Source organism: Mobula birostris, chromosome 18, assembly GCF_030028105.1.
Source record: "Mobula birostris isolate sMobBir1 chromosome 18, sMobBir1.hap1, whole genome shotgun sequence".
NCBI lineage: Eukaryota > Metazoa > Chordata > Chondrichthyes > Myliobatiformes > Myliobatidae > Mobula > Mobula birostris.
The window spans coordinates 2,214,532-2,227,199 of NC_092387.1; the positions used below are offsets into that span (position 1 = coordinate 2,214,532).

General features: G+C 44.3%; 1 protein-coding gene across 1 annotated transcript in view; it reads right to left on the reverse strand.

Moving 5' to 3' along the window:
• mphosph10 (M-phase phosphoprotein 10 (U3 small nucleolar ribonucleoprotein)) overlaps positions 1-12,668 on the reverse strand; it is a 31,262-nt gene that overhangs the window by 13,415 nt on the left and 5,179 nt on the right. Inside the window, exons 3-5 of the mRNA XM_072282089.1 lie at positions 4,943-5,079; positions 2,655-2,814; positions 84-225 (exon numbers count right to left, since the gene is read on the reverse strand). Of these exons, the coding sequence (XP_072138190.1) occupies positions 84-225; positions 2,655-2,814; positions 4,943-5,079 (439 nt within the window). The remainder of the gene's footprint in view (positions 1-83; positions 226-2,654; positions 2,815-4,942; positions 5,080-12,668) is intronic.

Below are 12,668 nucleotides of genomic sequence, written 5' to 3' on the forward strand. Positions count from 1 at the left end.
GTATGGTCAGCACAGACATTATGGGCCAAAGGGCCTGTTCCTGTCCTGTACTATGCTCCGTAACTATGCAGAATAGAACTCACCCTTCCTAACTGTATGATCAAAGAGAAGGTCCTCTTCCAGCAAGCTGTTTTCAGGCCGTTTCTGAGCGGTGACCTCTCCCAGGAGTTGCCATGGCTTCTGCTCCAGAGCGGATTTCTCCAGCTGCTCAATCTGTGCTCTCAGCTACAGGAAACAAACCACAGTACATGTTGCCAGTGAATTACACAGAAAGCATGGACCTGACTATGGCTATTCCAGCCCAATTAAAGCCATGCTGGTGCTTACTCTCAATACAACTTGGATCTAATCCCAGAACACCATTAAGTACGGGAAATGGAGATCATGTTGAGACCACATTTGGAATATTGTGCACAGTTCGATATGCCCAGCTTTGGAATTGCGCCACTAACCTGGAAAGGGCACAGCAAAGATTCATGAGGATGCTACTGGCTTGAGGCTGGATAGGTGAACACATTTTTCCCTGGAGCATAAGAGGCTGACGGGTGACCTTATACAGAATGATACGGAGCACGGATGAGATGAATGATGCATGAAGTTACTAGCATGGGTGGAGCATTAGCTGATCGACAAAAAACAGAGAATGGGTATAAAGGGATCTTATTCTGGCTGGCTACCGGTTACCAGTGGAGTTCCACAGGGGTTGGAGTTGGGACCACTGCTTTTTACGATGTATGTCAATGATTTGGACTACGGTATTAATGGATTTGGGCTAAATTTGCTGATGTTACAAAGATAGGTGGAGGAGTGGGTAGTGTTGAGGAAATAGAGAACCTGCAGAGAGACTCAAAGATAGTTTAGGGGAATGGGCAAAGAAGTGGCAAATAAAATACAATGTTGGAAAGTGTATGGTCATGCACTTTGGTGGAAGAAATAAACAGGCATATTATTATTTAGATGGGGAGAGAATTCAAAATGCAGAGATGCAAAGGGACATGGGAGTCCTCGTGCAAGAAACCCTAAAGGTTGAGCCAGTTGTGAAGAAGCCAAATGCAATGTTGACATTCATTTCTAGAGGCATAGAATATAAGACCAGGGATACGATGTTGAGGCTCTATAAGGCACTCGTAAGACCACATTTGGAGTACTGTGTGCAGTTTTGGGCTCCTTATTTTAGAAAGGATATACTGACATTGGAGATAGTTCAGAGAAGATTCACAAGAATGATTCCAGGAATGAAAGTGTTACCGCATGAGGAACATTTGGCAGCTCTTGGGCTGTATTCCCTGGAGTGCAGGAGAATGAGGGGGAGATCTCATAGAAACATTCCGAATGTTAAAAGGCCTGAACAGATAAGATATGGCAAAGTTATTTCCCATGGTAGGGGATTCTAGGGCAAGGGGGCATGACTTCAGGATTGAAGGACACCCATTTAGAACTGAGGTGCGGAGAACTTTAGTCAGAGGGTGGTAAATCTGTGAAATTTGTTGCCATGAGTGGCTGTGGATGCCAAGTCATTGGGTGTATTTAAGGCAGAGATAGATAGGTTCTTGATTAGCCAGGGCATCAAAGGGTATGGGGTGAAGACAGGGAGTGGGGATGACTGGAAGAATTGGATCAGCCCATGATTGAATGGCAGAGCAGACTTGATGGGCTGAATGGCCTACTTCCAGTCTTATGATCACAGTCTTTTCCACATGTAGGGGGTCCAAACGAGAGGGCAGATTTACAGTGAAAGATTGAAAAGGGTTCTGAGGGGAACCTTTTCCACACAGAAAGAGGGTGGTGGTTATGTGGAACAAACTGCCATAGCAAGGTGCAGAGGTGGGGACAATTAGTGTTGAAAAAATATTTGACAGGTTTGTGGCCAGGAAAGGACATGAGTTAAATGCAGGTAGATTGGGTGAGCTCAGATACACATTCTGATTGGCATGGGTCAGTTTCTCTGCTGTATAACTATGAGTCTTGTTCCTTCAACCACCAATAGAATCAGTTGTTCAAAGGTGACCTGAAGTAGGTGTCAATCTAGTACAACATCGGTAAATTTAATTCCCTGATTCTGACCTGCTACTCTTATCTTCATCTCCCTTTCATCATAAGTAGCTTTTCTTTACTCTGCCCTAGCCTTCACTCAATCAATCCTTACCTGTAATAACAAAAACAGATTTCTCAATGTCTGTGCTTTCCTAGTCTAAGCTTTCTCACACGAATCCTATCCCGCTCCTTGCTACCACTCTCACAATATAAAATTCTCCCCATCCAATTTAAATGTCTGCACAGCTGATCTCTCTAACTCAGCACCCTTCTGTCTGACATCACACAACTACAAACCTCTTATCCTTCTGACACCGGTATTCAGCGTCTCCATTTCTCCGGCACCGTTACTGTCAGCTGCCAAGGGTTCAAGGGCTGAGTTTTGTCCCCTGAACCACTTTCCCAAATACACTTCCAGAAAACTCATCTCTTTAATCCTGATCTTGAATCTCTTTGGCCAGCTTTTGATTACGACATCCTACACCCCACCATCACCCGCTCAAATATCCAAGTTTAAAATCCTCATTTCCCCTCATCCGATGAACGGTTTTGTGTGATGTAAGTAATAGGTTTAATAAACAAAAAGCTACATGCCCATATGTTTCAACTTTAATAATCACCTTTTCTTGTCGTTTTTCAAAGTTTGATTTTTCATCTTTCAGCTTCTTCTTTTCTGTCACAGTGGCCAGGTCATCTTCTTCATCATCATCAGACAGATCAAAGCTAACTTTCTTATAAGCTCCATTAGCCTCTCTGCCTCTCTTTATCTGCTCCTGGTCTCTGAGACAGAGAAGAAACTCAAATTAATATAGCACTAAAAATGGAATCTGTACCTGCATTTGTACAAGGGTACACTGATCATCTCTTTCCAAGTCCAACATAGTGCTCCTTGCAATCTAGCACATTGCTTTAATTCAGATTCCAAGGCAAGTAATGTGAAACATTTGAGTGGTTTATAATCTTTCAACACCTTTCTCACAAAAGACAGTGGATTTGGCCCAGTACATCACAGGTAAAACTCTCCCAACCATTGAGCACATCTACGTGAAACACTGCTGAAGGAAAGCAGCAACCATCAAAGATCTTTACTACCATAGCCATGCTGTTTTCTCACTGCTGCCAGAAGTGTAGATTTACAGTGCTGTACATTAGGTACACAGGATTACGGAGTGACTGGGTAGATTTACTGTGTTGTCATTAGGTACACAGGATTACGGAGTGACTGGGTAGATTTACTGTGTTGTTATTAGGCACACAGGATTACGGAGTGACTGTGTAGATTTACTGTACTGTACATTAGGTACACAGAGGACTGTGGAGTGACTGTGTAGATTTACTGTACATTAGGTACACAGGATTACGGAGTGACTGTGTAGATTTACTGTACATTAGGTACACAGGGGATTGTGGAGTGACTGGGTAGATTTACTGTGTCGTACATTAGGTAAACAGGATTGTGGAGAAACTGTGTAGATTTACTGTACAGTAGGTATACAGAGGATCGTGGCGTGACTGTGTAGATTTACTGTACTGTACATTAGGTACACAGGGCTGAGGAGTGACTGTGTAGATTTACTGTACAATAGGTACACAGAGGATTACGGAGTGACTGTGTAGATTTACTGTATTGTACATTAGGTACACAGGATTACGGAGTGGCTGTGTAGATTTACAGTACTGTACATTAGGTACACAGGATTACGGAGTGACTGTGTAGATTTACTGTGCCTACATTAGGTACACAGAGGATTGTGGAGTGACTGTGTAGATTTACTCTGTCGTCATTAGGTACACACAGGATTGTGGAGTGACTGTATAGATTCAGAGTTCCATACATTAGGTACACAGAGGGCTGTGGAGTGACTGTGTAGATTCACTGTGCCGACATTAGGTACACCCAGGATTACGGAGTGACTGTATAGCTTCAGAGTTCCATAAGTTTTGTACGCAGAAGATTTTGAAGTGACTGTGTAGATTCAGAGTATATTATATAGAATCACACAGCATAAAAATGGGTCCATGAAGAACATGTATCAAACACCTATTTACACAAATCCTCATGGAGTCCAAAACCTCTCAACTGCATCATTAATAAGCTAAAGGAAATGGCAAATCCAAGTTAAATTTCTACAGTATGAGGGGCAATCTGATGAGGAGTTTACAATGCTGCTACGCAATCCATTGTTAACTTATTGGGTGACACCCACCATCTTCCACAAGACAGAATGGGGTTTCTTGGATGTCTGGCAAGGATGTAAAGCTGATGCTTTATAAAATATTGGTCAGACTGCATTTGGAATATTGCTAGCAATTTTAAGCCCCATATCTAAGGAAGGACATGCTAACCCCGGAGAAGGTCTGGAAGAGGATCACAAGTATCATCCCACGAATGAAAGGTATGAGGAGCATTTGATGTTTCTAGTCCTGTACTCAATAGAGTTCAGAACAAGAAGGGGGTATCTCACTGAAACCTAGAGAATACTGAAAGTCCTGGATAGAGTGGACACAGAGACGATTGTTCCATTAGTAGTAGATTCTAGGAATCGAAGGCACAGCCTGAGAATAAAGAGATAACCCTCTAAGACTGAGTTGAGGAGGGATTTCCTCAGCCATATGGTGGTGAATCTATGGAATTTGTTGCCACGGAGGGCTGTAGAGGCCAAGTCATTGGGTGTATTTGAAAGCAGAGATTGATAGATTCTTGATTAAATGAGTCAAGAGTTATGGGGAGATCGGGTTTGGGGGGAAAAAAATCAGCCATGATTGAATGACAAAGTATTCTCAATGGGCTGAATGATCTTAAATTATGCTCTGATGTTTTATGGTCTTATGGATGAGCTATCAAGAAAGGTTGACTGGAAGTATATGGAGCAGAGGGAAAAATGGAGAAAATAACTTGGAAACTTACTCATCTCGATCCTGGTTGTTCCCAGATTCTTCTGGCTTTAGTTTTCGCTTTGCTGCTTTGCCATCTTCTGCTGCAGGTTCCTGACATTCAGTCGGGTCAAAGTAATCTTTGTATTTCAGGTTCTTAGAACTTTTAGTCTGACAAACAAACAAAATTTAAATATGTAAAAACATTATTACAGAGTTCTTTGTCACACCATCACAACCCATCCATTAACCGTTTCCACTGGAGGATGAACAGCCAACCCGTTCTCAGACCTTTACCAAATGGTATACAAATCATGACCAAAGGGTACGGAACAAGTCATAACTAGTCAGCTTATATCTGATCTTGACATTAAGAAGAGGAACAATGCCTTTGGAAACCCTTGGAAATATGCCACACATTGTCATGGCATTGCCAGCCCATGTCTGTAGAGTCTGCAGCTATGTTGAGCCCATTGCTATACACATGACTGTACAGCTAAACATCCAAGTAATCACATTGTCAGGTTCACTAATGACATGATAGTGGTTGAGGTCACCAACAAGACAGCCTACAGAAAGGAGGTGGAAGAACTCAGAACCCGGTGACAGGCAAATAACCTTTTCCTCAATGTTAACAAGCCATGTACCTATCCAGGAGTCTCTTAAAAGACTCTATCGTATCCACCTCCACCACCGTCGCCGGCAGCCCATTCCACGCACTCACCACTCTCTCTGTAAAAAAAACTTACCCCTGACATCTCCTCTCTACCTGCTTCCAGGCATCTTAAAACTGTGCCCTCTCATGTTAGCCATTTCAGTCCTGGGAAAAAAACCTCTGACTATCCACATGATCAGCACAGCAGTTTCAAACTCCTGGAAGTGCACATCTCACGCAACCACTCATGATCACAGAACATATTCTACAGAGTCAGGAAAGCTCTCCAACACCTCTACTTTCGGGAGAGGCTGAAGAGAGCTGGACTATGCACACCCATACTAATATCCTTCTATTGATCCTCCTAACAAGCTGCATCACTGCATGGTACAGAAACTGCACTGTGGCAGACAAAGGGTAGTCAAAGGTGCCCAATGCATCACCAGCACCAGCCTACCCACCATCAAGGACATATATACAGAGAGGTGCCAGAAAAGAGCCAATAATATCAAGGATCCAACCCGCCCATCAGGAAGGAAGCTACATTACATTCATGCCAGGACAACCAGACTGAAAACAGTTACTTCCCCAAGCAGCAAGGCTGATCAACACCTCCACCCACTAACCCACCCTTCCACACACACCCCAAACACAAATACTTAAGTAGTGACACTCCTATACCTAGTGTCACTTTATGGACACACAATCAATTTATATTTTCAAGCTATCTAATGTATTTATATTTATTTGTTTTATTATTGTGTTTATCTTACTTTTTTTGTGCTTTTTCAAAAGTTCAAAGTAACTTCATTACCAAAGTACATGTATGTCACCGTATACAACCCTGTGATTCATTTTCTTGCAGGCGTACTCAATAAATCCATAATAGAATAATAATCGTAAAAGAATCAATGAAAAACCACAGCAACTTGGGTGTTCAACCAGTGGGTTAAAGACAACAAACTCTGCAAATACAGAAATAAATAAATAATAATAAAAGTGTGAGCAATAAATATCAAAAACATAAGATGGAAGCGTGTCCATAGGCTGTTGAAACATTTCAATGGTGGGGCAAGTGAAGATGAGTGAAGTTATCCCCTCTGGTTTAGGAGCTTAATGGTTGAGGGATAATAATTGTGCCTGAACCTGTGGTGTGGGTCCTGAGGCTCCTGTACCACCTTCCTGATGGTAGCATTGAAAAACAGCATGTCCTGTGTGGTGGGATCCCTGATGATGGATGCTACTTTCCTGAGACAACATTTCATGTAGACGTGCTCAGTGGTGGGGAGGGCTTAACCCATGATGGACTGGGCCATATTCACTATATTTGTAAAAATTTCCACTCAAGGGCATTGGTGTTTGCATACCAGACTGTGATGCAGCCAGTCGATATACTCTCCACTACACATCTATAGAAGTTTGTCTATATTTTAGGTGTCAGGCCAAATCTTTGCATCTCGTAAGTAGAGGTATTCCTGTGCTTTCTTCATAATTGCACTTGCGTGCTGGGTCCAGGACACAATGAGGAATTCAAAGTTGCTGACCCTCTCCACCTCTGATCCCTCAATGAGAGCTGGCTCATGGACCTCTCGTTTCCTCCTCCTGAAGTCAATAATCAGTTCCATGGTCTTGCTGACATTGAGTAAGAGGTTGTTGTTATGGCACCACTCAGCCAGATTTTCAATTTACTTCCTATATGCTGATTCATCACCCATGACAGAGGTGTCATCAGCAAACTTGAAAATGGCATTGGAGCTGTGCTTAGCCATATAGTCTTAAGTATAAAGCAAGGAGAGCAGGGGCCAAGCACACAACCTTGTGGTGCACCTGTGCTGATGGAAATTGTGGTTATTACCAATCAGAACTGACTGGGGTCTACAAATGAGGAAACCAAGAATCCAAGTGCACAAGATGGTATTGAGGCCAAAGTCTTGAAGTTTATTGATCAATTTCGAGAGGATGATGGTATTGAATGCTGAGCTGTAGTTGATAAAGAGCATCCTGATGTTTACATCTTTGCTGTCCAGACATTACAGGGTTGAGTAAAGAGCCAATGAAATGACATCTGCTGTGGACATTTGCCAATAGGCAAATTGGAGCAGATCCAAGTCACTCGTCAGGCAAGAGCTAATTTGTTTCATCTCCAACCTCTCAAAATCACTGTGAATGTAAGTGCTGCTGGACAATAGACAGTGAGGCAGGCTACCACGGTCTTCTTATGTGCAGTCTACTTAAAGTAGGGGGTACTCAAAGCGAGAGGCTAAAGACATTCCAGCCTCTATCAAAGGAGGTCTAAGGTGAATTAGCTTGCAGGTGACCCTTGGTCAAGGTGTAGCAGCTGCTTAGCCCCTGGCCAGGGTCTTGTGAAGCCATGGGAGCAGGTGGTGGATGCTTGATTGAGCAGCCGGTGCACATCACAAGTCTTGGTTATGCAACCACTGATGCCAGGCAGACAATCTTTGAGGAATTGTGATAATGGCTGGGGTTATCCATCTTTTAAAGACACTACTCAAAAGAAGGCGATGGCAACCACTTCTGTAGAAAATTTGTCGTAGACCATGATCACCCAATTCATATGACACAGCACTTAATAATGAGTACCAAATTTCAAAAACATAGAACAAAGAATAGTACAGCACAGTACAGGCCCTTCGGCCCACAATGTTGTACCGACCCTCAAACCCTGCCTCCCATATAAGCCCCCATCTTAAATTCCTCCATATACCTGTCTAGTAGTCTCTTAAACTTCACTAGTGTATCTGCCTCCACCACTGACTAAGGCAGTGTATTCCACGCACCAACCACTCTCTGAGTAAAAAACCTTCCTCTAATATCCCCTTTGAACTTCCCACCCCTTACCTTAAAGCCATGCCCTCTTGTATTGAGCAGTGGAGCCCTGGGGAAGAGGCGTTGGCTATCCACTCTATCTATTCCTCTTATTATCTTGTATACCTCTATCATGTCTCCTCTCATCCTCCTTCTCTCCAAAGAGTAAAGCCCTAGCTCCCTTAATCTCTGATCATAATGCATACTTTCAAAACCAGGCAGCATCCTGATAAATCTCCTCTGTACCCTTTCCAATGCTTCCACATCCTTCCTATAGTGAGGTGACCAGAACTGGACACAGTACTCCAAGTGTGGCCTAACCAGAGTTTTATAGAGTTGCATCATTACATCGTGACTCTTAAACTCTATCCCTCGACTTATGAAAGCTTTCTTAACTACCCTATCCACCTGTGAGGCAACTTTCAGGGATCTGTGGACATGTACCCCAAGATCCCTCTGCTCCTCCACACTACCAAGTATCCTGCCATTTACTTTGTACTCTGCCTTGGAGTTTGTCCTTCCAAAGTTTGTCCTCACATTTCTCCAGGTTGAACTCCATCTGCCACTTCTCAGCCCACTTCTGCATCCTATCAATGCCTCTCTGCAATCTTTGACAATCCTCTACACTATCTACAACACCACCAACCTTTGTGTTGTCTGCAAACTTGCCAACCCACCCTTCTACCCCAACATCCAGGTAGTCAATAAAAATCACAAAAAGTAGAGGTCCCAGAACAGATCCTTGTGGGACACCACTGGTCACAATCCTCCAATCTGAATGTACTCCCTCCACCACCACCCTCTGCCTTCTGCAGGCAAGCCAATTCTGAATCCACCTGGCCAAACTTCCCTGGATCCCATGCCTTCTAACTTTCTGAATAAGCCTACCGTGTGGAACCTTGTCAAATGCCTTACTAAAATCCATATAGATCACATCCACTGCACTACCCTCCTCTATATGCCTGGTCACCTCCTCAAAGAACTCTATCAGGCTTGTTAGACACGATCTGCCCTTCACAAAGCCATGCTGACTGTCCCTGCTCAGACCATGATTCTCTAAATGCCTATACATCCTATCTCTAAGAATCTTTTCCAACAGCTTTCCCACCACAGATGTAAGGCTCACTGGTTTATAATTACCCGGACTATCCCTACTACCTTTTTTGAACAAGGGAACAACATTCACCTCCCTCCAATCCTCCAGTACCATTCCCGTGGACAATGAGGACATAAAGATCCTAGCCAGAGGCTCAGCAATCTCTTCTCTCGCCTCGTGGAGTAGCCTGGGGAATATTCCATCAGGCCCCAGGACTTATCAGTCCTAATGTATTTTAACAACTCCAACACCTCCTCTCCCTTAATATCAACATGCTCCAGAACATCAACCTCACTCATATTGTCCTCACCATCATCAAGTTCCCTCTCATTGTTGAATACCGAAGAGAAGTATTCATTGAGGACCTCGCTCACTTTCACAGCCTCCAGGCACATCTTCCCACCTTTATCCCTAATCGGTCCTACCTTCACTTCTGTCATCCTTTTTTTCTTCACATAATTGAAGAATGCCTTGGGGTTTTCCTTTACCCTACTCGCCAAGGCCTTCTCATGCCCCCTTCTTGCTCTCCTCAGCCCCTTCTTAAGCTCCTTTCTTGCTTCTCTATATTCCTCAATAGACCCATCTGATCCTTGCTTCCTAAACCTCATGTATGCTGCCTTCTTCCACCTGACTAGATTTTCCACCTCACTTGTTCCTTCACCCTACCATTCTTTATCTTCCTCACCGGGACAAATTTATCCCGAACATCCCACAAGAGATCTCTAAACATCGACCACATGTCCATAGTACATTTCCCTGCAAAAACATCATCCCAATTCACACCCGCAAGTTCTAGCCTTATAGCCTCATAATTTGCCTTTCCCCAATTAAAAATTTTTCTGTCCTCTCTGATTCTATCCTTTTCCACGATAATGCTAAAGGCCAGGGAGCAATGGTTACTGTCCCCCAGATGCTCACCCACTGAGAGATCTGTGACCTGACCCGGTTCATTACCTAGTACTAGATCTAGTATGGCATTCTCCCGGTTGGCCTGTCCACATACTGTGACAGGAATCCATCCTGGACACACTTAACAAACTCTGCCCCATCTAAACCCTTGGAACTAATCAGGTGCCAATCAATATTAGGGAAGTTAAAGTCACCTATGATAACAACCCTGTTATTTTTGCACCTTTCCAAAATCTGCCTCCCAATCTGCTCCTCTGTATCTCTGCTGCTACCAGGGGGCCTATAGAATACCCCCAATAGAGTAACTGCTCCTTTCCTGTTCCTGACTTCCACCCATATTGAATCAAAAGAGGATCCTGCTACATTACCCACCCTTTCTGTAGCTGTAAAAGTATCCCTGACCAGTAATGCCACCCCTCCTCCCCTTTTTCCGCCCTCTCTATCCCTTTTAAAGCACTGAAATCCAGGAATATTGAGAATCCATTCCTGCCCTGGTGCCAGCCAAGTCTCTGTAATGGCCACTACATCATAATTCCATGTATGTATCCAAGCTCTCAGTTCATCACCTTTGCTCCTGATGCTTCTTGCATTGAGGTACACACATTTCAGGCCTTCTACCTTACTGTCTTTACACCGTTTATTCTGCTTCTCTTTCCTCAAAGCCTCTCTGTATGTTAGATCTGGCTTTACTCCATGCACTTCTTTCACTGCTCTATCGCTCTGGGTCCCATCCCCCTCGCAAGTTAGTTTAAATCCTCCCGAACCATGCTAGCAAACCTACCTGCAAGGATATTGCTCCCCCTCGAGTTCAGGTGCAACCCATCCAATCTGTACAGGTCCCACCTTCCCCAGAAGAGATCCCAATGAACTAAAAATCTAAAACCCTGCTCCCTGCACCAACTCCTCAGCCACGCATTCAACTGCCATCTCCTCCAATTCTTACCATCACTGTCACGTACCACTGGCAGCAATCCTGAGAACGCCACCCTTGAGGTCCTGTTCTTCAGCCTTCTGCCTACTTCCCGAAACTTACACTTCAGGACCTCATCCCTCTTCTTGCCTACGTCGTTGGTCCCAACATGTATCACGACTTCTGGTTGCTTTCCCTCTCGTACCAGGATGTCATGCACCCGGTCAGAGACATCCTGGACCCTGGCACCCGGGAGGCAACAAACCATGCGGGTGTCCTTCTCACGTCCATAAAATCTCCTGTCTGCTCCCCTGACTATAGAGTCTCCAATGACGACAGCTCTCCTCTTCTCCATCCCACCCTTCTGCACCACAGGGTCAGACTCAGTGCCGGAGGCCCTGCCACCGTGGCTCACACCTGGTCGGTCGTCCTTGCCAACAGTATCCAGGACGGTAAACTTATTATTCAGGGGAATGGCTACAGGGGTGCTCTGCACTAGCTGTCTGCTCACCTTCACTTCCCCCCTCTGACTGTCACCCAATGACCTGCTTCCGACAGCCTAGGTGTGACTACCTCCCTGTAGCTCTCATCTATGACTGCCTCATTCTCCCTTATGAGTCGAAGGTCATCCAGCTGCTGCTCCAGATTCCTTACACGGTCTTCCAGATCGCCCAGCCGTATGCACTTCTGGCAGATGTGACTCTGAGGGACAGGGGAGTTCCCCCAAGACTGCCATATCTCATATGAGAGGCACATCACCGTGACACTGTAAAAACTAACTGCGAGCTAGCTTGTCTTCCGCCTCTTCTCGTCGAAGCCTCTCGAGTCAAAGCCTCAAAGCTCTACTCCTTCACTGGCCGCTTTCATATCAGCCTAATTTCAAATTATACTAACATTATATATAGAAAATTTGAGTTGTGCGGCAACAAAGGTTATGTGCACGGAAGCTTTTCAGTTACTGCATGGCTGTGCATCCGTGCAGTTTAGAGAGAACAGTGGTTGGTATCCTCTGGAATTCAACAAATCAGAAACAGACCATCATCACCTTCTCTCCAGAAGAACACTTCAAACTTGAACACATCCAGGGCTCATAAACATTACAATAGGAAACACAATTCAGTTGTACTGGTTCAATTGTAATCCAAACAGCTGAATTTGCACTTTAACCACCTAATGGAGAAAATCTGTTCCTCCCTGGGATATGTTGGGAGAGTATTGGAATGCGAGTGAGTTAGTGATTCCATTCTGTAAATCAAAGCCTAAACTCACACTGATCCCCTTAGAAGGGTTATCTCAAATTGTGTCGGGGGGGGGGGGAGGAACTGGGGTACAAGAGCCTTTGTTATAGGATTCACTGACATAGG